The sequence below is a fragment of the Chrysemys picta genome, chromosome 3 (genome assembly GCF_011386835.1).
Source record: "Chrysemys picta bellii isolate R12L10 chromosome 3, ASM1138683v2, whole genome shotgun sequence".
Classification (NCBI taxonomy): domain Eukaryota; kingdom Metazoa; phylum Chordata; order Testudines; family Emydidae; genus Chrysemys; species Chrysemys picta.
The window spans coordinates 150,439,360-150,465,538 of NC_088793.1; the positions used below are offsets into that span (position 1 = coordinate 150,439,360).

The following is a 26,179-nucleotide window of genomic DNA, read 5'->3' on the forward strand; positions in this document are numbered from 1 at the left end:
CGCTCCCCAAGTCTGGCAGGTGGAGAATAGGGGAGGGGGCGTGGGGGGCTCTGTGAGCCACAACTTTTACCGTAAAAGAGCCGCATGTGGCTCACGAGCCGCAGTTTGGCCACCCCTTAGAGCAGGGATAGGCAACCTATGGCACGCATGCCAAAGGCAGCATGCAAGCTGATTTTCAGTGGCGCTCACACTGCCTGGGTCCTGGCCACTGGTCTGGGGAGCTCTGCATTTTAATTTAATTTTAAATTAAGCTCCTTAAACATTTTAAAAACCTTATTTACTTTACATATAACAATAGTTTAGTTATATATTATAGACTTATAGAAAGAGACCGTCTAAAAATGTTAAAATGTATTACTGACACGCGAAACCTTATATTAGAGTGAATAAATGAAGACTCAGCACACCACTTCTGTAAGGTTGCCGACCCCTGCCTTAGAGTGTACAGTAGTCAAAATCCCAGCTTCAGTTCATTCAAGCCACATAAGGCAAATGATACACAAACAGGGGAGAAGGTGTGTGTCACTATGGTTTTACAGGTTTCAGAGTAGCAGCCGTGTTAGTCTGTATCCGCAAAAAGAACAGGAGTACTTGTGGCACCTTAGAGACTAACAAATTTATTCCATTCTATATGCATCCGAAGAAGTGGGCTGTAGTCCACGAAAGCTTATGCTCTAATAAATTTGTTAGTCTCTAAGGTGCCACAAGTACTCCTGTTCTTTTTATGGTTTTACAGTAGCCACTATCCCCCTAAGGCTCTAGAAGTCTTGGGCCTTGATTCCAGTCTCTCTGACACTGGTGTAACTTAATGGAATTACATCAGAGAGCATGTGACCAGATCCACTCCTTTAATGTTTGTTTTATTAAAGAATCCACAGCTTGTGGCATAATTGTGTAGCAAGGAATGAAGATGTCTCAGTGGCATCTTTCACATCTATACTTGCAAATATTCCTCAACAGGAGGTTAAACCTTCCCTACCTCAGAAATAACCTAAATTTCTATAGTTGCTTCTGCGCTTGAAATTGGTTTGGTTGAGGATATCATTTTGCTCCAATTTCTCTTTAAGAGCAGAAACACACTACAGCAGGTGGATGTTTTCCATGGTATATGGCCAAAGCTGACTGTTCTATGACACTTCGAACAACTGAAGAACTTCACAGGTGTTTTAAAAAAATATCATAGAACATTGCCAAAGGCATAGAGGTGGAGTCCTTGGCTGCTAGAAGGAGCTGAGATGAAGTCACTCATCATGCTACTCAGGTCGTAAAAGGAAGTCATGCTGCACCTCTCTATAATGAAAGCTCCAATTTAATTTTTAATCTCATTGAGAAGCTGGGATACGTATGTCAAGGTTATTTTGATCTATATCCTCCCAACACTACAAAAGTAAGAACTATATTTACTTCCTTGAGAATAAGAGGGAATAATTAAGTGAAGATAACTTTTGTTCTAGTTTCCTCATTTCTGCCATGGACTGGTGAAAGTAACTTACAGGACTTACCAGTACTGCTGGAGTCATGGGGGGGGCGTGGTCTCAACTGGAAGAGGCGGGGTCTCTCAAGATTTAAAGGCCCTGGGGCACCAGCTGTGGCTGGGAGCCCCAGGGCCTTTAAATCAACCCGGGGCTCCCAGCTACAGAGGTGACTGGGAGCCCCCGGGGCTCCCTACAGGGGTGGAAGCTCCGGGCCCTTTGAATCCCAGCCCCAGCCTGGCTGCCGGAGCTGCGGGGGGAATTTAAAGGGCTTGGGAGAGCCCTTTAAATCCCCGCACAGAAGCCGGTGCAGTCCGGCTTACTTTCACCTCTGAGTACACAGTACCTCAAGGATTCACAAAAAGTTTTTCATACTACAGACCTCATCTTAACAATACACTGCCTCATGAACACTTCCTTTTCCAATCTGCTATCTCACAGATCAACCTCCACAACCCTCCACAATTGCATAAGATCCCCATAGAAACTACTGGAATCTTTTGTTAGTTTTATACATGAAGTAAATATAATTTTTAAATAACCCTCCATCTACAATTCCTGATTTCTCCTCTCAAGGGGAGTCAGTGGGTACACACAAAAAAGTAAGAAGTCAAAGGAGCTAACTGGAAATTAACCTACAAACATTTTATATAAATTCCATATGTCCCATATGACATCACAAATAGTACTTCTTTGCAAATGGTTTGACTAAGTGCCAAGAACATTTAAGATTACACTCAAACAGTCAAAACCCACACAAATTCATAGGTCTAAGATTTCACTAATGACTCCACTTCAGCTAGTGGATTTTACAACGTAGTAAAGTAAACTGTGGGGCAGTAATCACTTAATTTCAAGAGCTGCACTTAGCATAGAACAGTTTCAGTTTATTTGGAAAAAGTCCAAAACGTTATATGAGAGTTATTGACTGTTGAACTGTGTGCACTTCTAGACCAGCAAGATAGTTTCTATGTATTTGCAGCATATTCTTACATATCCAACAGATTGCTATTGAAAGCAAAAGGCAATATTGATATTTAAGGGCAAGCAGCACAGAAAAAAAAAACCCCAGAGGGTATGGAAAGCTGAGTCACACTTGATCTTCTAACTGAAAAAATGATCAACTAGCTAGCACAATTACTGTGAAGTTGCAGGCTTCCGTTTACTACCCTTTCTCTCCTTCCTGCTTCTGTTACAGACTCAGCAAGTGTCTCTATTTACTCCTCCTTATATGCCACAAGATAAAGGAAGTCATTGCTCAATTAAATTTCCCTCTTTGCTATGCAGAAACATCTTTAGCTTAAGAGCTGCTCATCATCAGAACCCTAGAAAAATTGTAAGCAAATGAACTATACACCCTTCCTCTCAAAGACACACAAGTTCAGCAGCAAATTTCTTTCTAGCATCTAGTCTGAAACTGCATTACAAAAACATTCTTCAGCCGGAAAAGAGAAAGCAGCTGTTGTGACATCTGTCCAACTGACCAGCTGGCCATATCGCTGCAAAGCTGAGTATGCATTCTTAAGTGTTGGCCAATAAAGCCAGGATGCTCCAAAAATATAAGCTAAATCTTACATTTCACAGAAGTCAAATAAAGAGGTGTATCTACACTAGTTTTACTGAGTAAGCTGTAAGGTCTAGGACCTTCCAAACAGATACTGTACAGCAAAGTTATCACAAATACACCAAATATACACCACACAGGTAATGAGTGTAGTATATTTATTGTTTATATTATTGTAGTACCTAGGAGCCCCAGTAAAAGACCAGGACCCACATTGTGGTAGGCACTGTACAAACACAGAACAAAAGGATAGTCCTTGTCCCAAAGACCCAATCGTTTTCTCTTACAATCATGCCTTGAAAATCTAAACCCGCTTTACAATTTACCTACAAAAGGGTAGAGTGAACTTGATTGTGGCCTTTTTTGCTGCTTTAAGGTGAAGACAGGCAGCCAAGAAGGCTCCCACATTTAAAAAAAAAAAAAAAAAAATTAAAAACAAAAACCACACACACTTAGGCTCTGTCCTGATGGCTAAAGAAGTGTCACTATCAATCATTTGGGCATAAGCTTTCATGGGTAAAAAAAACCCACTTTTTCAGATGCATGGATCTCCATGCATCTGAAGAAGTAGTGCAGTTTTTTACCCATGAAAGATTATGCCCAAATAAATCTGTTAGTCTTTAAGGTGCCACTGGACTCCTCACCCAGTGCCTCCCCCTCCTCTGAGCGCGCTCCATTCCTGCGCCCTCCCACCCCCAGGGCCTCCTGCATGCTGCAAAACAGCTGACTGCAGCGGGCAGTAAGCGCTGGGAGGGAGGGGGAGGAGTTGATTGGTGGAGCTGCCGGCAGGCGGGAGGCACTGGGGGGAGAGAGAAGAGCTGGCTGCTGATGGGTGCTGAACGGAGTTGTCACTTATGGTAGTTTGTAAACTATAGAGACTGTCAGATGAAAGCTGCTTTGGGAATCCAAAGTAACATTAAATAACAGATACATATGTAGAGCCTTGTTGTTACAGACAGCCACGATTCATATTTCTAGGATAGCAGAGGAAGTTTCCCTTGATGGAGCCAACTCAGACATAGCCATTATCTAATTTTATTAGAGTATTGCACCTGCTGTGACTTCAAAAACAAGCTAGTTTATATATACACATCACGCAGACACACAAGTCTGAAAGGCTTGGATTTTATTTCTGAGCAGCTGGAAACTGGTTACACAATCGTGGGAGGATGCGTTCATAAAACACGAACCGAATCCCTTCAGCATTTGCCAATTTGTGCAAGCCTGCCCAGCTCTTACCTCTCTTCTAAGAAGGCAGCACGATCCCCAGAGCAGGGGTTCTCAACCTTTTTCTTTCTGAGGCCCCCAAACATGCTACAAAAACTTGACAGTCCACCTATCCCACAACATCTGGTTTTCTGCATATAAAAGCCAAGATCAGCATTAGGGGGTAGCAATCAGGGTAATTGCCTGAGGTCCCCACCACAGAGAGCCCTGCAAAGCTTAGTTGCTCAGTTTTCAGCGTCAGTGGGGGCCCCATACAGTGGGGCTTCGTCTTTCTGCCCTGGGCTCCAGTGAGTCTAATGCCGTCCCTGCTTGGCAGATGCCCTGAAACCAGCTCGCGCTCTCCCCCCCCCCACCTCAGTGGGCCCTGGACCCCTGGTTGAGAACCACTGCCCCAGAGCACAAGTTACTGTACCACCAACCCCACAGCAAGGGCTAAGACCAAGTGAGTATGGAGAACACACTACAGACCTGCATGGTGATGGAACATGAACTTTTGAAATATCTAATGGTGTGATAGATTCAGCCCTTTCTGAAAGACTATGGTCCACAATTTGTTTATATGCTTCCTTGCCCCTTCCCTCTTTATGCTGTTTTCTTAGGGAAAAGGAAGAAACACCCAAGGTCTTTGAACTACCAACAGCTTTCAGAAGCTAATTGACAATCAATGGCTCCTTGGGTCACAGGAACTTATGCACCCGAGTGAGAGAGTCAAATAGGGACGAATGTGAAAACAGAGTTGCTCGGGCAGAGTGCTGAGGAATGGCTTATCCTCCTGTTAACTCAGATTTTTAAAATTGTATTTAAATACATCATTTATGCAAATATATCCAGGGCTACAGTTAAGCCACATGGTAAGAAAATATTGCCGAAATGTATGGAGCAGAACACAACTCTTTGGAAACTGCAATATGTATCCCAACTTCTTGTTAATCAGAGGAATAGGAGCACTTCATACCAATACCAAGCTAACACACCAGGGTTCTGTCATGTCTTTGTTTAACAAACCTGAACCTGAGGTAGAATGGAGAGTACAGAAGACCAAATTCTGCTCTCAGACCACTAACTTCAGTGAATTTAAGGGCAGAATTTATTCCAGGGTATTTAAATAACTCTGTGATAAACGTTCACCATTCTCCTTATTTCTGCTACGTGGCAGATCAAACCAATGAAACTGAAGTGAAGTTCACACATGCAGGTTTGTAGAGATGTGAATAGATAAGGGCACTTGCATCCAGATTCAGCAAATCATATGCTTGAGTCCTGTAGACAGTCAGTAGAATTTAAACATGCGTTCAAGTGATTTTATGAATTGGGGCCTTTTTGCTTAAAATGATGTGCACAACTTTTTCTTCTTTTTTTTAAATTAGTCATTAATCAAGGTCTTAAGCCAAGATAGTTGGGAAAAAATTCAGATACAGTTAGTTATATGTAGGAAACTTGCCAAAAAAAGTTAGTAACGAGATACTAAGTGATAGGTAATGAGCATTCAAGAATTTCTCATTTTGCATTTGACAAAATTACATTTTGAAATTCCAGTTTCTTTTTGATGAACATAAACTCCCCTATAGATTTTATCATTACATTAAAAAAATCAAACCACTGCCACCCAAATCAATTCCCCTAATATATACTCCACTTAATAGTCAAAATGAACAGTCTTAGCATGATCTACATCCTTTAGAAACCAAGTCACCTGGATTTTCAGTTGGGTTAGTATTGTTAAAGGAATTTTGCTGCACAAGGTGATCCCTCCAAGACAGTAGTTCTCAACCAGGGACACATGTACCCCTGGGGATACGCAGAGGTCTTTCATGGGGTACATCAACTCATCTAGATATTTGCCTAGTTTTACAACAGGCTACATAAAAAAGCACCAGCAGTCAGAACAAACTAAAATTTCATACAGACAATGACTTGTTTACACTGCTCTACATACTAGAGCTGACGTATTTCCCAAAGTAAAAACAGGACACTGCATGGGGCTGGCCTGAGCTGCCAGGTGGCGATGCTTGCCTGAGCCCTGGGCTTGCACGGGGCTGGCCTGAGTCTCCGCCCCCGCTCCCCCATCTCCGCATGGGGTTGGCCCAAGCCACCTGGAGTCTCTGGTCACACTGTGCTGCCCAGGGCTGGGGCTGACTTCCTGAGCCCCACGCCGCCTGCGGCTGACAGCCTGAGGCCCAGTGCCTGTTGTTGCTGCTCACCACACCCCTGAACGTTCCTCCACACCATCATACGCACTTTGTTGGCTAACTGGGCATTTGTTCCATTGGCTCTTGCCAACTGATGATCAGTTGACAAGAGCAAATAGGACAAATACCCATTTTTGCCAAAAAAAGTGGGGGCGTCCAGGACAGGGCTTAAAAAGGGGACTGTCACGGATAAAATGGGCCATATGATCACCCTAATGCAAGTACAATATTTATAGTCCAATTGATTAATTTTATAATTATATGGTAAAAATGAGAAAGTAAACATTTTTTCAGTGCTGCGACACTTTTATATTTTTATGTCTCATTTTGTAAGCAAGTAGTTTTGAAGTGAGGTGAAACTTGGGGGTACGCAAGACAAATCAGACTCCTGAAAGGGGTACAGTAGTCTGGAAAGGTTGAGAGCCACTGCTAAGAAACTAAACTACTAGCCCCCCAGGAAGGCTACCACATGGTTCAAGTAAAAGCAGGGCCAGCCTTACAGAAAATGGCACTCTGGACAAACTTGTATTTTGGCTCCCCCTTTCTTTGTGTTTAAGTACAGATACACCGTACAGTCACACACCTTGAGTTTACTGGAGAAGCTTTTAAGTTACCGTACGGACTGTGTGCACCTACAGCAGAGACTGCTGCAAAAGGCACTGGCAGTGCCTGGCGCCGGGGGAGGGGGGAAGGCAGCTCTGCAAGGCACAAACTGAAGCTCAGCACAGCACATGCCCAGCACAGGGTCTGTTTCCCTGAACTGCCATGAACCTACCCCTCCGCCCCCCCAGGAAGCCCCGCTGGCTCCGCTCCTCAGTGCCACTCAACTTCAGGCATTGCTGTGTGCTCCCAGGAACACTCGCCACTAGCCCGGGCACACTCCAGCCGCCCCTGCTCCACGGGCATTTGGGGGTGGGTGAGCAACTACCGTGGCTGGCAGACTGCGCCTGGCAGCCCAGTGTGAGTGCAGGAGACACCAGGAAGAAGTAGCTCTTCCTCTGGCACTCTCCTGGCCCCTCCACCCCAGTGCATGGCACAGCCCCAGGGGCAAGGCCAGCCCTGGCTCCAGCCCGCCCTGCAGGGCACTCCCCTGGGTCCACTGGGGCTCCCCTAGCTCATCTCTGGGGCAGACCCTCACCAGAGGCAAGTTGCAACAACCCCCCCCACCTGGAAGCCGGCCCGACCCACCTGCTTGCTGCTGAGCCAGGACTTCGCATGGGGCAACAAAGCCACCCACAAGTGGCAGGGGTTACCCTGCCCGGGTGCCAGCACCCTCTTGACCACTGCGCCCCGCCCTTCCCAACCACGGTCTCCTAGGCAGTCACCCATGTCGCCCACCGTAAAAGCATTTTTTAAATATAGCACTATGTTAAGAACTCTGTGAGAGGGCTACAAATGCAGTATTTTGTTTAAAGAGGGACTAAATATGATCTTTCAGCCGTGTGTCCCAACTATGTCTTTTTTTTTTTTTTTTGGTTTTGCGGTTGTTTTTTTAATAGCAACAAATGTTTTAGTTATTTTCTAAAGAGACTGCACAGTTGCTTGACTGTTAATGTCAGTTGCAACGTAGTTTGTTTCTGGTTGTATCTCTATTTTGTTAGTATGTTTGTTCTAAGGATTTAACAGCATTGTGGGAAAATAAATCTAATTGAAAACAAACTGAACTCTTATTTATGGTGAAAGTAACATTTTGTTCCAAAAAGGAGATCAGTGAAAAATGGAATGCAATCCTGAATTTTTACAAGCTTCAGAAGCAAGAGGGGTGATGCAACAGCCGTATGGTGGCATGATGTAATGCATTATTTCCTAAAATAACCAGGGGGAGACTATGTTAGCAGCACCTAAGGCTGAGTCTGTGCTAGGAAAGCTAGGACTCAGAGTTCTCCACAGATAGTGGCAATAGGGGAGGCTGTAGCATTGATAGGTTTCAGGCATTTTTCCACCTTGCCATTTAACCTTGCTCCAAATAGGATTAGACAATAAAGCAACTAAAAACAAACAGCAACAAAAAACCCCACAAGACACCCAGCCCTTCCCCAGCCTCCACCTACTCACTCTGAAGTTACCTAAACTACAGAGTATTGCAGTGCTGTTTTCTACTGGTGAATTGTGGGTCTCAATTTTCCTAGTATAGATAGATATTGCCTATTAAGCAGCATAACCTAGTAGTTAGAGCAGGAAGACTAGGATTGCCAGTTTTAGTTGCATGTATTCTTGGAGGTTTCATCACATGACATTAATCTTTAATTCCTGGAGACTCTTGGACAATCCTGGAGGGTTGGCAATCCCAAAGAAGACAGGAGTCCTAGGTTCCATTCCCTCCTCTGCAACTGGTTGCTGAGCAACCTCAAATAAGTCAATTAAGGCCCAAGTTCCTAGTTCCCTTATTTCTAAAATGTGTAAAACAATACTTACCTTTCAGAGATAAGACTTAATTTGTGCTTTAAAAATTCTTTGGCTCTAGAGATTAACAACGATTATATTTTCCCTTAAGAAGAATTTTGTATTAGCAATCTCCTGTCCCATTCCTGTGGAGGTGGCTCGATTTTATTTTTTTAACCATGTAAGACTTGGAAATATTTCATGGATTTAAACTATGTTGTATTTTGCTTTGGGAAAAATCAGACAGCCTGGTGCAAACTACGAAGCTCAGATTACTATTAAATTCGGTCCTCTCCCCCCCCAATTCTTTAGATGGCAGCAAATCAGGAAATCGGGGCAGCTATGTGGTCTGTGACACTATGTGCCCAATTTACATACAACACAATTCTTATGAAAATATGCCAGTGGCACTTTTCAATGAAGAGCAAATCTAATTTGATTACTTTATTAACTTGGAGGGGAATGAATCACCACTAAAAATCTCTATTCCCTTTACTGAGCGTTGAGCAAGTGGAGTTAAATCTTAATAGCCTTTCAAGTTTTGGAAAAATAGCTTACAGATGCTCTCAAACCTGAGAAATATTGTACACAAAATTAAACCTTATGATGTTAACTTTGAAGTAATGAACCCTGGATATCAAGCATTCAAAGAAAGTATTTTATTTCTTTTATAAGAAGTGCAATATGAGAGGGAAACAAAACAAAACCACCACATGTACAAAATGGAATTGAGACAAAATCCTTAAATCCTGCCTGAAGTTGTCAACTTCTATATCCTTCTGTTTGCATACTCTCTGAACTGCCTTGCAGGTATTTTTCTTTAGCAAAAAACCCCAAACAACCACACACACACCCCTCCACCACCACCACCACCACCCCCCAAAAAAAAAACCCCACGAAAAAAAAACACGAAAAAAAAACAAAAAAACCACATGCACACTAATCCGAGCTCTCCTTGAGGTTCTCTCTAGCACTTCTTCACAGCACTGGGCCCTGGTCCAAATAGTCAAGCTATCTGGTTACTTTAGATATATTTTAGGCCTTCTGGTTATAGTGTTGTAAGATTTTTGAATAAAGACCTTAATTATTTGCTCAAATACCTGAAGGAAGCAAACATCACTAGCTGGAACAGGCAGTTTTTCCTCTTCCTTTTGTAGGTTTTTCTCCCAAAACAAGTTTCCTACACATAGCTTTGAATTCTTTCCGTCACTGCCACCAGTCAAACTTACTGGCTTATCAAAGAGAAATATTTTGGCTGCCCCCACCACCGCCACAAGAAAAAGTTCCCAATAAACAAGATCGGTAAGACTCACCACATGAGTATAGCTCCCAATTGTTACCTGAGTGTTTCACAAGCTGGGTGGGGCAATAATGAGCAGATGAAAGAAATTGGAGTTAAGGGGGAAGACTGCATAGCCTCATCTACCCCTGCGCTGAAAATGCACTCCCACAACAGAGGAAGAAAAGCAGTGGGCAGGTCTTCAGAAGTCACCACCTGGCCTCACTGCTCTATCAGAGGCTTCCTCCTGCAACTGGCTGCAACAGCAGGTTGCATGTACAAGTTTTCATATTTCATTGTCTGCACACAAAAAGTTGTACCACTTTATACTATTGTAGTTGAAGTGGTACAACCCCACTAGAGTGGATGCAGTTTTATACTGGTATAAAAGGGTCCATTACAGTATAGCTATTTCCATACATGAACAGGAATAAGCTATACTGGTATAAGGCACCTCGATACCAGTATAACTCCATCCACAGTAGTGGGGTTATACCAATACAACCATGCTGGTTAACCCCCTCCCAACATAGTTATACCAGTACAAAAACTGTGTTTTAGACCAAACCTTATGCTACTATCCCAGCAGTTCTCAAACTCAGTCACGACTCTGTTTTAATGGGATCGCCAGGGCTGGCGTAAAACTTGTTGAGGCCCAGGACTGAAGCCGACGCCCAAGCCGAAATGCCTGGGGCTGAAGCCAACGCCCGAGGGCTTCAGCCCTGGGCATTGGGGCTTGGACTTTGGGTTTGGCCCCCTGCTGCCTGGGGTGGCAGGACTTTGTCCACCTCCCCGCCCAGGGCAGTGGGGCTTGGGCTTTGGCTCCAGCTCCCCCCGGGTGGTAGGGCTTGGGTGGGCTCAGGCTTCAATCCCCCCTCTTGGGCTCATTTAGTCATTTTTGTTGTCAGAAGGGGGTTGCTCTGCAATAAAGTTTGAGAACTGCTGTAAACTATCCCAAGCTTCTCCTCTATGCTCCTGTGGTAGCCAGCCCAGCTGAAAAATCAAGCTGCCTGGCCCCGTGAAGCTAAATGACAACCTTCCTCACCAGAAACAACATGCAGCCTTCTGTTGAGTTAGCTCTGGCAGATTTAGAAAGCAAAAGACTTTTAAAAATATAATTCTCAAGGGCATTTGGGGCCCTCTACTTTGTGTGTTCATCATTTGTTGGTAATTTAGTTAACTGTAAATTATAGTTATTCCAGATAAATTACCAATTAACGTGTGCAGTTTTGAAATTCCTCAGAATCTTCTTGGAGGTGGAAAATTACACAAGGCATTTCACAAAGTTTTGGGAGTGGACCCTCAGACACCAATTTACATCACTGAGCATGTGAGTGCCTCCCCACCAATCCCCAACATCTCCTTGTAGGCGTGTGTAAAATTGTCAAAATAAGGACACACAGGGTTTGATCAGAGGAAAACTGAAACATGGCTTAACTGCTTTATCTAGAAGCATAGCGTCACCTGGCTAAAGCAGCCATTTACACAACATATACACACTGTGCACATTGGTATAATTCTACATGCCTCAGTGAGACACACTTCAAACATTGCATTTAGGAATCCTTAATAGGGAACAAGTGTCCTTACCTTTATTACAAACACTACATAAAGTTATTAGAAGAGTAGTTTATTTTTCACTGCATTATTTACTTTTTGCATTTCTCTCAGTGCAGGTGGTAAAAACAGACTGGTTGGATTCATCTGCAGGTTCTCATGCTCTAGCATTTGCTGCAATGTGTTATTTGTAAATTCTGTAGGAAATGTTTGTTAACCTTTTTCCACGAGAATGTATTTTAATTCGGTGCATTTCTATTAAGTGTAGTGAAACCTTGTTTTCCAGAATCTAAATTTTAGGCCAAATTGACCTGACACTGTCCCCCTTAAAAGCAATTTTAGTCTGTTAATATAGAAATACTAGTCTAAATGGGACTTGACAAGCAAATAAATTGATAAGGTCCCTGGCTCCTTAGAGCTTAAGATCATAGGACCAGATTCTGCAGCCACTCCACAAAAAGAATTTCCATTGTTCCTGTGCCCAATGTGTCTACTTAATTGGACACTAAATCAGAACACAGCGTGCTGGGTATGAGACAAGACAGCATGCAGCCCTGCTCTTGGGACAAAATTATTTCTTGTTATTTTTGTTTTCTTTCCCACCATCCTATTACATAAAGCAGGTCAGCAGAGCGAACCTTTTCTGCATGTTTTTTGTGGTTTCCTTGGGGTTGATTATTAGCAGATAAGCTAAGTTTGGTGGACACTTGTTGAAAGGCTTCACAGGAAGAAGGGACATTAAAGAAGGGAGGACAGTCAACTGACACATACAAGATCAACGACCAGGGGCGGCTCTATGTTTTTTGCCGCCACAAGCATGGCAGTCAGGCAGCTTTCGGCGGCACGCCTGCCGGCGGTCCACTGGTCATGCGGATTTGGCAGCGTTTCTGTGCGTTATCTGCCGCTCCCACGCCTTCGGCGTACCCGCCGCCAAATTGCTGCTGAAGCCACGGGACCGGCGGACCTCCCGCAGGCATGCCGCCGAAGGCTGCCTGACTGCCGCCCCCCGTGGCTTGCCGCACCAGGCACGCGCTTGCTGCGCTGGTGCCTGGAGCTGCCCCTGTCAAGGAGGCTATTCAAAGCCTCAGAAGGCTGCATTGCAGAAGGCAAGTACTGAGGGGAAAGGATACAAAAGGAGCAACCACGCAGAAGGCTTAAGAGGAGTAGTGGGAGAGAAGGGAAGAGACAAAAGTAAAGATGTGAGTGGGTCTGGAGTCATGCAGAACCTTGAAGACAAGTTCAGGGAAGCAAATGAAGGGACTCAAACAGGGGCATGACAGTTTGAGCAGTGGGAGAGGAAGATAATTTTACCAGCGTAGTAGTTTTGGATGTGCTGGAGGGGGAGTAAGTTGACAGGTGGTTCCAGAGGTTCAGGCGGATGACCAGGGACAGACAGAAAAAGGATGGATTTTAGAGATGTTTTAAGAACCAGCAGGAGTCAACAAAAGCACGGATACTGATTGGGGAAAGAAAATTTAAATATGACTCAGACTGTAAGTAATACAGGTACCATGGGTGAAATCCTCGGCTTCATTGAAATCGATAGGATTTTTGCCACTGACTTCAGTGGGGCTGGATGTCACTCCACATTTTCATTCTCTGTGAGAAATGCCATGCACACTAGGACACTATATACAATAGTTTAACAATAGTGACAGCAATATTGTAAGCCTAGATGACCTGGAGGATAGCAATATCATCATCAACTGTTACCAAGAGGAGTGAGAGAAGGGAAAAATCAGCATCACAATTTAGCCATGTTGAGTTTGAGTTCACAACGGAACACCCATCAGAGAGGTGGGACAAGATATTGAAAAGTGTGGTTATTTTGGAAGTAGTCAACATGGAGATGATAAATGAAGCCATACAAGCTTGAAGAGTTCTAACAGGGACAAGGATGTAGAGCAGTGGTGGGAAGCCTGTGACCCACATGCAGCCCGTTAGGGTAATCCGCTGGCAGGCTGCGAGACAGTTTGTTTACATTGACCGTCTGCAGACACGGCCGCCCGCAGCTCCCAGTGGCCGTGGTTCACCTTTCCCCACCAATGGGAGCTGCGGGAAGTGGAGCTGGGTGTAGGGACATGCTGGCTGCTGTTTCTCACAGCTCCCATTGGCCGGGAACGGCGAACCACAGCCACTGGGAGCTGCGGACAGTCAATGTAAACAAACTGTCTTGCGGCTAGGGTGACCAGATCACACAGGTGAAATATTGGGACAAGGGGGGGGGGGGGAACTACCAGCGGAGGGGGGGGAAAGGGGGGGGGAAACGGCCGCCGGAGCTCCACGCCCCCCCCCCACCCCAGCATGCCTCCACTCCGTCTCCACCTCCCCACTCCCTCCAGCGCTTGCGCCGCCATACAGTTGATCAGCGCAAGCCTGGGGGGGGGGGGGGGAGGAGGAGGAATGCAGCGTGCTTGGGGAAGAGGCAAGGCCAGGGCGGGGATTTGGGGAGGGATCCAATGGGGCAGTGAGGGGCGGAGCTTGGGGCGCGGGGCCAGGGCGGGGATTTGGGGAGGGATCCAATAGGGGGAGGAGGGGGCGGAGTCAGGGCGGGGGGGGGCACGAGCGCCCTCCGGGCTCCGCTCTGCCTGTGAGTGGAGGCGAAATATTGGGACAATTCGCGGCCCGACTGAAGGTAGGTCGGGACGCGGGACAAATAAGCAAATATCGGGACAGTCCCGATAAAATCGGGACGTCTGGTCACCCTACTCACAGCCCACCAGTGGATTACCCTGACAGGCTGCAGGTATAGAGAGATAAAGGCAAAGAGGGGGATAAAGGACAGAATCCTGAGGGGCAATAGAAAGAAAATTCACTGGGTATTGTCTTTAATGCACAGCTGGCCAAGGTGACTGGCACCTGGGTGAGGCTAACCTGGGTGTGAACATTCCCACAGCAAAGCCTACCCTCATTATTGTGTCCTCACTGTTTCTGCATTCACACATGTGTGTCTGGAGATGTATCCCATAGTTCTTTTTGCCAAGACACTTTAGGATTCACTCCCAGTCAGTTGTCGGAAAACTTGTCTGTCCTTTGAGGCAGTGTCATCAAATTAGAGGTGCTGGGCGAGCTAATGCCTTCCCCCCCCCCCCCCTCCACAAGGTTTTTGTACTTGCTTAAAGTTCCACCGGCTGCAGAGCCAGCAGGGACCCTGGCCCAGCCACTTTTAAGCAGTGGTCCTGTCCTAAATTAGCACAGCTGCTGCTAGAGTGTTGCTCCAGCTGTGAGGTCATAATGCCACTAAAATTTGACTCAGCTGCCCCACCATAAACATGGAGGGGCAGCCAGGCCAGTCAGAAGGGCCCGTGACTGTGCCAGGAGGCAGGGAGTGGGGTCTCTGGGAGGTCTGGAGGGGATGCTTGGCTGTGAGGGGGCATGGAAGATCTGTGTGTTGGGGCTCTAGGGAGTGGGGGTTCTGTGTGGGGTGCTGGGCAGTTGTGGTGGGGTTGTTGGCAGGGAGGCGCTGTGCATTTGTGGCAGGGTCTGGGGGGGTACTGGGCATAGCGGGTCCAGGGGGCTCTGGCCATCGGGAATCAGGGTGGGGGCGTGTTCCAGTGGGGGGGGGGGAGGAGGAGGATGTGTGGCATGGCATGGGCCCACCCCCGAGGGGAAGGGCACACTGGCAGTACAGGGCCAGGCGGGCCATTGTACATCTGGCAACTGCTGGTTTGTAAATAATGCCCTCACACTGGGCTGAGCGGACATGCCATGCCCCTGTCCGGCCCCTCGCTCTGGGGACCGACACCCCCCCACGCCATGCTCCATTGCCCCCATGGGAGCCCACAAATATGTTTGGCGCAAGGCCCACAAAAGGTTAATCTGGCCCTGCTGGGACCAAACATATGGCCAACCCCATTTTCTTCATTCTCCACTGCTCACCTCCATATACGGCTGCACTGAGTGTATGTGTTTTTTACATGTAAAAAGTATTGCATGGGCTCCAAAGAGACAGACAACATGGTTTTGCCAATTAGTGCACACACTAGATGCATAGCAAGGCACTAACAGGTTAGTATTACAGCGTGATCTGTTGAATCTTATTAAGTAGCTGTAAAAAGGAGTTATACATACATGGAACCCGTCCCCTCCACCACCAACCACTCCTTATGGTTAGGAAGCGGTCCAGTGCTATAGATGTAACAAATCATGGAGGTTAAGTGAGATGCAAAGAATAGACTTGCTATATATTACAAAGATTAAACTATACGCTGCATTTACTCACCATATTATATGGGGTTCTCAGTAATTGGTGTATTAAAATATCTAGTATTTACCCCTTCACATATACTAAGCTTCATAAAAATGAAGTTCAAATTGTAACCCTTCCCACCCAAGCAAACCATACAATTTTAACTGGTTTCCCCTTAACCCAAGTTTTTCCCAGACCAAGTTATTAGAGCTAAACACAGATCCCAGGCAAACTTTTCAAAGTAGAACTTACTAAGCACATAGAAAAAACAAAAACAGGCCAAGCAAAGAAGAGGATCAAGTGCACCAATTGCTTGGCTTCATCTTTTGTTTCCCTGATTCTCATGCCACCACCTAGGGTCCATTCAGATATCCAAAAGTATCCCCATAGAGTTAAAAAAAAGAAGGGGAAATCTGTTAGTTTTGGTAGCTCTGCTAATCTCATCCGTTAAAGAGTTGCTACAGTAATGCATCAGCAAACAGTTCAGTAGTGTAATTCCACAGAGTAGTACCTTATTGAGGCAGCCTAAGGAGGAGTCAATACTTTCTTGAAACCAAGGGAAATGAAATTAACACTCTAACCACTGTTTCACAGACAGTACAGGCAAATTACGCTTACAGTAAACCAACTGTATTTTAAAAATTAGCATCTCTCCCTTTAGTGGAAAACCTCACGTTTTTATTGTAAACTCAACTATTCCTTTCAGTTAGATGGGTTTTAAAACTATACAAGATACTGCATTGTCTTAAAAGGAAAAAAAAAAAAAAAAAAGAGGGGAAAAAACCCTACTGAGCACATCACCTGCTGATATAAACCCAGTCTGCTGGCCTGTGCCCCAAGGAAGCCACATGCCCAGCCTGCAACTGGCAAAAAAAAAACAAAAAAAAAACCTTGAATGCTCAGCACTGACACTTTTGCAATATGCGAAATTTATAGGAAGTTGATTCAAACTCAATACACCAATTAAGAGAAAGTATTTGTCAAACTCGCCTTTCTCATTTTAAAAATAAAATTCTTCATGAAATCTCAAATGTTAAAAACACACACCCACCCACCCATAGGTATGAATGAAAATACTTTGTTAGAAAACCAATTCCCCTCCCCCTTCCTTAAAGGCATGCATACACCTGTTTTAAGTGCACCCTACTTGGGAATTTACTCTTCAAAACACACACCTCCCACGAAGACTGGCCCTCCCCTGTTAGAAATCTCCCCCAGAGGTAAACTTTTGAGTTACTTAGGGCCTAGGTTTTGCATGGCAGGCGTCCCAGTTAAGTCAGGAACCTGCTTGGGGCAGGGACTTTTAAAGAGACTTGTAAGACATTTACGGGAACACAAAGCACTATTGCGGTGTAGCCCTTCATTCAAAGTTTTGGCTCAGAGGGGTAATCGCATGACACGCACACATGTCTTGTTATTGGGAGGATGTTGGTCAAGGAGACATCAGCCTTAGCTCTCCCTGTCTCGGCTAAGGGTTACTAATGCTGCCTTGTGCCTTGCCTCACAGGGAGGATTTGTGAAGCTCTCTTAACCACGCTTTGAGATCCTCGTTAAAAGGGTCACACACAATGCAGGGAAACTCTCAAACGGCCAACCCTCCATAGTCACCCCCAGAGAGGAGGCAGCTGCCCCCACTTACCTGCAGGATCTTCTCCAGCCCCTCCTGGCTCAGGCAGGGAAACTCCTTGAGCAGCTCAATTTTCTTGTCCTTGTAATCTTCCGTCGCTGCTTGCCAGTTCGGCTCCTCCAGGACTTCAAAGATAGCTGCCCCAATGGACAGGTAGAAGATGATGGCAGAAGTCAGCAAGGGGCCCCGGTCTACCATGGTGCTGGAGGGGACGGCTCAGGCACAGGGACAAGCAGGGCGCTGGAAATGCCTTGGTGGGGCACAAGGAAGAGAACAGCAGCCTTGGGCTCTCTCTCTAGAGAGTGACTGGGACGCTCTTCTTCCTCCTTCTCCTGCCCTGCTCTCCCTCCCCCCCACACCTTTCTTTTCTCCCTCCCTTTTTGTCTGTGTGGCTCCCTCTCTCTCTCTCTCTCTCTCTCTCCCTCCCCTTGGCCTCTCGCTCTCTTTCTCCTCCCACCGTCTCCTCCCTCCTCTTCTCCCCTCTCCCTCTGGCTGCCTCCCGCCTTGCGCCTTCGGCGGCTGTTTGAATTTGGTGCCCCTACTCTCCCCCTCCCCTTCCCGGACGGCGCATGCGGGGCAGATGGAGGGGAAAGTTCTCCGCTTCGGCTGAGCAGCTCTGGGTCAGGTTCCCACCCCGGAGATCCGGGACGGGGAGGCCAGGGGACCTGCGTTCAGCCGCGCTTTACCCGCTCCATGTGCCGCTGTGACCCCGCTCCGCTGGGCTGCCCCCGCCCCCGGCAGACACGTGTGTGCGCTCCGCCGCGCAACCCACCACGGCGGCCCCAAGAAGGGCGACTAGAGCCCCAGTAGAAAGAGCTGGGAGGGAGTCTAATCTCCGCAGGTGCCCTGTGTGCGTGAGAGAGAGAAAGACACCCCCTCCGCCTGTACTATGTGTCTGAGTCACCCCTCCGCCTGTACTAGGGGTGGTGGTGGTGAGAGAGTCACCCCTCCGCCTGTACTGTGTGTGGAGGGTGGTGAGAGAGTCAATCCTCTGCCTGTACTGTGGGGGTGTGAGAGTGTCACCCCTCCGCCTGTACTGTGGGGCTGTGAGGCACCCCACCGCCTGTACTGTGGGGGTCTGTGTGAGAGAGAGAGACCCCTCTGCCTGTACTGTGGGGGTGTGGGTTTTGTGAGACACTGCTGTGCCTGTGTGTGTGAGAGAGAGAGAGAGAGAGAGAGAGAGTCACCCCTCTGCCTGTATTGTGGGGGCATGAGAGTGTTACCCTTTCGCCTGCACTGTGGGGGTGAGATGCCTGTACCCTGTGTGTGTGTCTGAGAGAGACCTCTGCCCTTACCCTCTCTCTGTGGGTGTGAGACACTTCTGCCTGTACTGTGTGTATTGTCATCTGTGACAGATAAATGGGGATTTGAGCACAAACCCCTATTTAAAACTAGTAGTGTCAGGGCTAGAAGGGTGACCCATGTTACTGGAGATTGGGTGAATCTAGAAGATAACTGACATTTATGGTGCCTGGGGGCTCTACACACCTCCCCCATATATGTGAATGACCACCCACGTTAATGGGGTGTGAGATCTGATCCTTTTTTTTCCTGGAGCTGAGCAGGGGTAAGAGGATGCAGCTCTCATTTCTCCTGAGGAGGGAATAGACTGTCACTAGACAAGTTTTTGGAACATGTCTTTAGTTTTCATCTGAGCTGGCCAAAGTGGCGAAGACCAATAACATGGGCAAGGGGCCAAAAAACAGGGAAAGGAGCCCACTACCTTGTCGGTTTAGATTGTAAGATTTTCAGGGAAGGAACCGTGTCCTCCTCTGTGGTGGTAAAACCCCTAGTACATTTCATGCCTTTAATAAATAATGCATATGAGAGAGAGACCCCTGCCAGTGTTCTTCTGTAAGACATTCAAAAACTCCCAGCTTTGAGATAGTCCAGTGTGGCTTATTCATAAAGCCTTGCCCAGGAATTGTATTGACCTTTACTTTTAAAGAAGGGGTTAAAGAGAGAGGAAAAGTTGCAGCACTGTGTTGGATGAGAGGAGTTGGAAATGTGAGACAAGGGGAGGATGACATGTACTGAGAAAAAGGGTGGAGGGGAGAGGCGAGAAGGGAAGCTGGAAAGAAGAGACAGTGCAGGAAGGAAGAAAAACAGAGCAAAATGAGAAGAAATAAGTGGAATTAAGATAAAAATGAGAGAAATGTGGGGGGAAATCCTGCCATAGGTATGGGTGTTCAGTTATTGGTGTGTAAAACACGAAGTGATATCAAAGTAGTGCTCTTGTGAGACTGCTTATAGAAAACTAAATTGCTCCCTACATAAACAGCCATCTCCAACAATGTATACCTTCATCACAGGCAACTATAATCTACAGTAGGTGCTCTTTTTTTCAAGCTTAGCAGTTTAGTAGCAAGGTGAGAGAAACCACTAATGGGGAATAGGATAGAGGTCTATAAAATCATTAATGCTGTGGAGAAAGTGAATAAGGAAGTGTTATTTACCCCTTCACATAACACAAGAACTAGGGGTCACCCAGTGAAATTAATAGTCAGCAGGTTTAAAACAAACATAAGGAAGTACTTCTTTGCACAATGTACAGTCAGCCTGTTGAAATCGTTGCCAGGGGGTGTTGTGAAAGCCAAAAGTATAACTCATAAAAGAATTAAATAAGTTCATGGAGGATAGGTCCATCTCTGACTATTGGGCAAGATGGTCAGGGATGCAACCCCATGCTCTGGGTGTCCCTAAATCTCTGACTGCCAGAAGCTAGGACTGGATGACAGGGGTAGGATCACTCAATAAATTGCCCTATTGTGTTCATTCCCTCCGAAGCGTCTGGCACCAGCCATTGTCAGAAGACAGGATAGTGGGCTAGATGGACCATAGGACTGACCCCGTATGAGAATTCTTATGTTCACTAAAAACATAAATCTGTCAATGTATTGATTGTTCAGTATCTCTGTCTTCTCTTGGGAATCCCCAATTATGTGCAGGCTTCTTCAAAAGGGGTCACAGAACCATGGAAAAACTTCCATATGAAGTGATATTAGAAATATTGTGTTTGTTTAGTTTAGAGATGAGACAAGAAGGGAGATGATAAACACAGTGGATGGGATAGAGAATGTAAATCAGGCAAGTTTATTTTTTCTCTCTCCTAAAGCCAGAACAAGAGTACATTTAATGAAATTGGAAAGCAGCAAATTTAAATCTGATAAAAGGGAAAACTTTTTTCACGATACACATTTACCATGTGGAACTCTCTGCCATATGTCATTTGGACCAAAAGCTTAGTATAATTTTAAAAAAACACTGGATGTTGATGGATAATGAAAACATCTACAGTTACATTACATTTTATTTTATTTTTAAATCCTATATAAAGGAAGGATCTGGGCAAGTTACTGTATAATTGCCTATTTGGGGGGTTTTGCAGCTTCCTCTGAATTATCTATGAGACACTGAGCTAGATTGACCACTGCTCTGATCAGGTTATAGCAGTTTTGTGTTCATAGATTATAAAGCCAGAAGGTACCACTGTGATAATCTCATCTGACTTCCTGCATATGACAGGCCATAGAACTTCCCTGAATTAATTCCTATTTGAACCTGAGCATATCTTTTAGACAAACGTTCAGTCTTGAGTTTAAAATGGCCAATGATTGAAAATCCACCACATGTTCCTATTTTTCTGTTCTTGTGCCTCTTTACCTGGGGGTATTTGATATATGACTGCATTTTTGAAATTGTACCTCTTTTACTGACTACCTATAACTCTTTACATTGCTGAAACAACCATATTAAGGGAACAACATGAACATCCCAAAACATAGTGCAGATTTGCATAACAAATAAAGCAGGAGTGAATAAAGTTTCAACACAGTTATGGAACATACGTTACGATTGGGTGGAATCTTTCTACTTTCAAACTCTACCTCGTCTATTCTGCTGAATCTTTCAGGAAATTGAGTCAGTTGACATTTTGAAATATTACTCCACTTGTCAGACTGTTTCTTTGGGTTTTAGAGAGGTAACCCACACAAGAAAACAGCTAATCACAATTCAGTAGGAAGCAAATTCTACCCTCTAGAAGCAGAAGTGATCTTATGAGTCTGTCAGTACGCGCCTTTTGCTTGGATATTTCACTTCAATTTCTTTTGTCTGCAGCAGAACAAAATACAAGGCACATTTTCATACTGCATTGAAAGTGAGTGTAGCAAGAAAGAATGTGTTTAAGTCATGGGTGGTTTTATTTGATACTTATAGTGCTGTGCTTTTTATAAGTGGTTTTCCATAGCTGGCACCTCTCTTTGTTGCTTTTCTTGCCCTCATAAAAAGATCCAATCTCCTTTTATCCACAGCCCTTTTTTACTCCCTGTCTCCCTCAGATTAAATAGTGCCCCTATTGTTCACCCACAGCACCTGTCATATGGGCCTCACAGCTTCCCAGGCCAGTTGAGATAATGAAAAGGCTGGGGTGGCTTACTCAAAGGCTAAAAAATTTCGGGGCTGAAACAGCAGATAGTACTATTGTGAGCGAAACCACAAGTATCAACCATTTGCACTGTTTGCAAAAGTCATCATCATTTCAGGCTTTCCAGTCCAAAAAGGAAATCCCTTTCAGCCAAGCTGTATGTCTAAGACACATTTGCTGTACAGATGTTTCCTAGAACAACCCTGAAATGAATAAATAAATGTTAGAAAATGTTTTAGATTGAGCACATGAAAATATTTTACGGCAAAGGAAACCTGTTGCATAGTGACAAGTGCTGCAGATTTTACTATGAAAGGTGCAATTAGCTTCAGGCATCTATCTTCTCAGGCTTCAACACTTCTCACCTGGACGTCCTTACTTTCCAATTGGCTCATGGTCTCACGCCAGGTGATATCCATCAACTCTGCATCTCTCACTCTTTTAACAAGCTTTGACCCATCTAGATTTGCTTCTCAGCTCTTGTTGCTAATCTTGTCTTACTTTTTTGTACATAGAGAGGTGGAGGGGGTTGTAATTTGTTGCTTTGCTGCCTAAACACTGTTGCAGTTTCTTTTTTCAGTGGAGTAGTTTTTAATCTTCATGAGCATCTTCCTCCTGAGGGAACTCAGATATCTTAGTTTATTATCTGTGCATGTCATTGACTGTCTTACTCCTCGCCTATCTACAATAGAAATCTGACCTTCAACGTTGGACAGTGTAGTCCTGTTTCTCTCAAACTATTGCATGAAGAAACTCTAAACTTCTTCCACCTCACTTCAACTCTTGCAGACAAACGTTGATAATACCAATTTCTTCTTATAACTCTTGATTTTAACATGCATATCAACCTGGAAAAATCTAAATCATGGTTATAAAAATCAGTCAATTGCAGTATTTTCAGTCTTTGTATTCACTTTCTTTTATTAGTTCACCATCATAATACCCACAAAACTTTGGCAGTCAGGCCTCATGATCAGGTTTACTGGGACATTGTAGGAGAAAAATGGTGAAAATTGCCAAATATTCTGCTATTGTTTGTAATATAAAACATCTAACCTCCCAGTTGCAGATAAGGGCCCAGATAGGGACATGTACTCTGGAGATGAATGCATGACTGCACAGGTGGTGTCAAAAGGAGGGCTTTGGCTTGCTTGACCACAGGATGCTATTCCAGGAATTTGGACTGCTGGGAAGAGATGAGGTCCACCTGACCAAGAAGTGGAAGAGCATCTTCACACACTGACTCACCAATCTAGGGAGAAGGGCTTTAAACTAGGTTCACAAGGGGTAGGTGGAAAAGGCCCACAGGTAGGTATAATAAAAAGTGACCTTAATAGAGGGCTCAGTGTTGTGGGGGAAATGGAAAATTACGCTAGGGTTACAGAAGCAATGTGAGCGAGAACAGTGGGAGAAACTGCTCCACATCTTAGATGTCACAAATGTAAGGAGTCTGGGTATGGGGAATACACAGGAGAAGTTGGAAGTCTTAGTACACAAGCTAAATTATGCCTTTATCATCATCATCGAGCCTTGGTGGGATAACTCTCATGACTGAAATATTGGTACACCGGTGTATAGCTTGTTCAGGAAGGACAGACATGGAAAAAAGGGAGGAGGTGTTACATTATATATCAAGAATATATACATTTGTTCAGAAGTCCAGAAGGAGGTGATAGGCAGACCAGTTGAAAGTCTGTGGGTGAAGATAAGAGGGGGAAAATGGGCGATGTCATGGTAGGGTCTACTGCAGACCACCAAATCAGGAGGAGATGGTGAATGAGCCATTTCTAGAAAGTAGACTTTAACAAACACAGTGAACTTGTAGGTAAACTCCCAAGTTCAGGAAAGCTGGCAGTTCCTCAAAGAGATAATATTAAAAGCACAACAGCAAACTATTGTGATGCAAAGGAAAGGTATGAAGAATAATAAGCTAATAAATTTAATAAGTTATGCCACATAATGAGTACACTTAGCAAGGGATGTAAAAGTAATAAGATGAGATTCTAGAAATACATTAGGAGCAAGAGAAAGGTGAAGGAAAGTGTAGGTCCTCTACTTAGCAGGGAAGAATAGCTATTAACGGGATGACATCAAGAAGGCTTAGGTGTTTAATGCCTGTTTTGCCTCAGGATTCACTAAAAAGGGTTAATGGTAATCAGATACTTAACTCAATTAATAACAACAACAACAACAAGGGGGAAGGAACGCAAGCCAAAATAGGGAAAGAACAAGTTAAAGAATATTTAGATAAATTGGATATTTTCAAGACAGCAGGGCCTGATGAAATTCACCCTAGCTTACTTAAGGAACTAGCTAAAGCAATCTTGGAACCATTAGCAATTATCCTTGAGAACTTGAAGACAGATGAGGTCCCAGAGGACTGGAAATGGGCAAATATAGTACCTATCTTCAAAAAGGGGAACAAAGAGGACCTGAGGAACTGTAAACCAGTCAGCCTAACTTTGATACCTGAATGATACTGGAACAAATTATTAAACAATCAGTTCATAAGCTCCTAGAGGATAATAGAGTTATAGAGTAATAGACAACATGGATTTGTCAAGAACAAATCATGTCAAACCAACCTAATCTTCTTTCACAGGGTTGCTGGCCTAGTGGATAGTGGGGAAACTGCAGATGTGATATGTCTTGATTTTTTTTATAAAGATTCTGAAACAGTTCCAAATGATATTCTCATAAGCAAATTAGGGAAATGTCGACTAGATGAAATTACTATAAACTACATGCAAAACTGGTTGAAGACCATATGAAAAAGTAGTTATCTATGGTTTACTGTCAAACTGGGGGGACATAACTAGAGGGATCTTACAGGGATCAGTCCTGGGTCCCCTACTATTCAATAACTTCATTAATGACTTGGATATATGTGTGGAATATGCTTTATAAAATTTGCAGATGGCACCAAGCTGGGAGGGGTTGCAAGCACTTTGGAGGACAGGATTAGAATTCAAAACAACTTTGATAAATTGGAGAATTGGTCTGAAATCAACAAGATGAAATTCATAAAGACAAGTGCAAAGTACTACACCGAGGAAGAAAAAAATCAAGTGCTCAGATACAAAATAGGGAATAACTGGCTAGGCAGTAGTACTACAGAAAAAGGATCTGGGGGTTACAGTGGATCACAAATTGAATATGAGTCAACAATGTGATGCAATTACAGAAAAGGTTATTAATAAATTAACTGCAGTGTAGTATGTAAGTCATGGGAGGTAATTGTTCCACTCTGCTTGCCACTGCAAGGCCTTAGCTGAAGTAGTATGTCCAGTACTGGGCACCACACTTTAAGAAAGATGTGGACAAACTGGAGAGAGTCTAGAGGAGAGTAACAAAAATGAAAAAAGATTTAGAGCCGCCTCTTCCAGCAGCTCCCATTGGCCTGGAGCAGCGAACCGCGGCCACTGGGAGCCGCAATCGGCCAAACCTGCGGACGCGGCAGGTAAACAAACCAGTTTGGGAACCACTGATTTAGAGCATGGGCGGTGGGTGAACACGCCCTTGAGGGAGGCTAGTTCTCGGCTCCTCCCCTTCTGCTCCCCTCCCTCACAGGATCCCGGAGCACCACCAGCCCCAGCGCTGGGCGGGCAGTGTAGCCAGAGCATCCCCAGCCCTGGAGCGCTGGGTGGGCAGCGCAGTCCCAGTGCCGGACAGATGGGCAGCGTGGCATGGCCCCAGCTCCAGGGTCTTGTGCACACCACAGCCCCAGCCTGCCTGCCCCAGCCTCTCGGCCACACAAGGGAACAGCAGGCAGGAGGGGGTCTTGGAGTGGATCGTGGGGGGGCCACTCCAGGCTGTTTGGGGAGGTACAGCCTTCCCCTGCCTATGCTACCTGCCACCCATGATTTAGAGAAAGTGACGTGATGGAAGACTAAACAAAACTGGGCATGTTTAGACTTGTGAAAAGACGACTGAGGGGGGACCTCATTGTAGTTTTCAAATGTGTTAAGGTCTCTTATAAAAAGAGATGGTGATCAATTTGTTCTCCATGTCCACTGCAGGTAGAAGAAGAAGTAAGCAGCCTAATTTGCAGCAAAAGAGATTTAGGTTAGATATTAGGGAAAATTTTCTAATTATAAGGGGATAATTAATCTCTGGAAGGGCTTCCAAAAGAAGTTGAAAATCTCCATCATTGGAGGTTTCTAAGAACAGGTTAGACAAACACCTGTCAGGAATGCTCTAGGTATACTTGGTTCTTCTTCAGTGCAGGGGGCTCGATTAGATGACCTCTCGAGGTCCCTTCCAGCCC

At 45.0% G+C, this 26,179-nt stretch overlaps 1 protein-coding gene across 1 annotated transcript in view; it reads right to left on the bottom strand.

Moving 5' to 3' along the window:
• KCNK5 (potassium two pore domain channel subfamily K member 5) overlaps nt 1–17,874 on the bottom strand; it is a 63,021-nt gene extending 45,147 nt beyond the window's left edge. Inside the window, exon 1 of the mRNA XM_005307403.4 lies at nt 17,499–17,874. Coding sequence (XP_005307460.1) covers nt 17,499–17,684 — 186 coding nt within the window. The 5' untranslated portion in view covers nt 17,685–17,874. The remainder of the gene's footprint in view (nt 1–17,498) is intronic.
• Nucleotides 17,875–26,179: the final 8,305 nt, after the last annotated feature.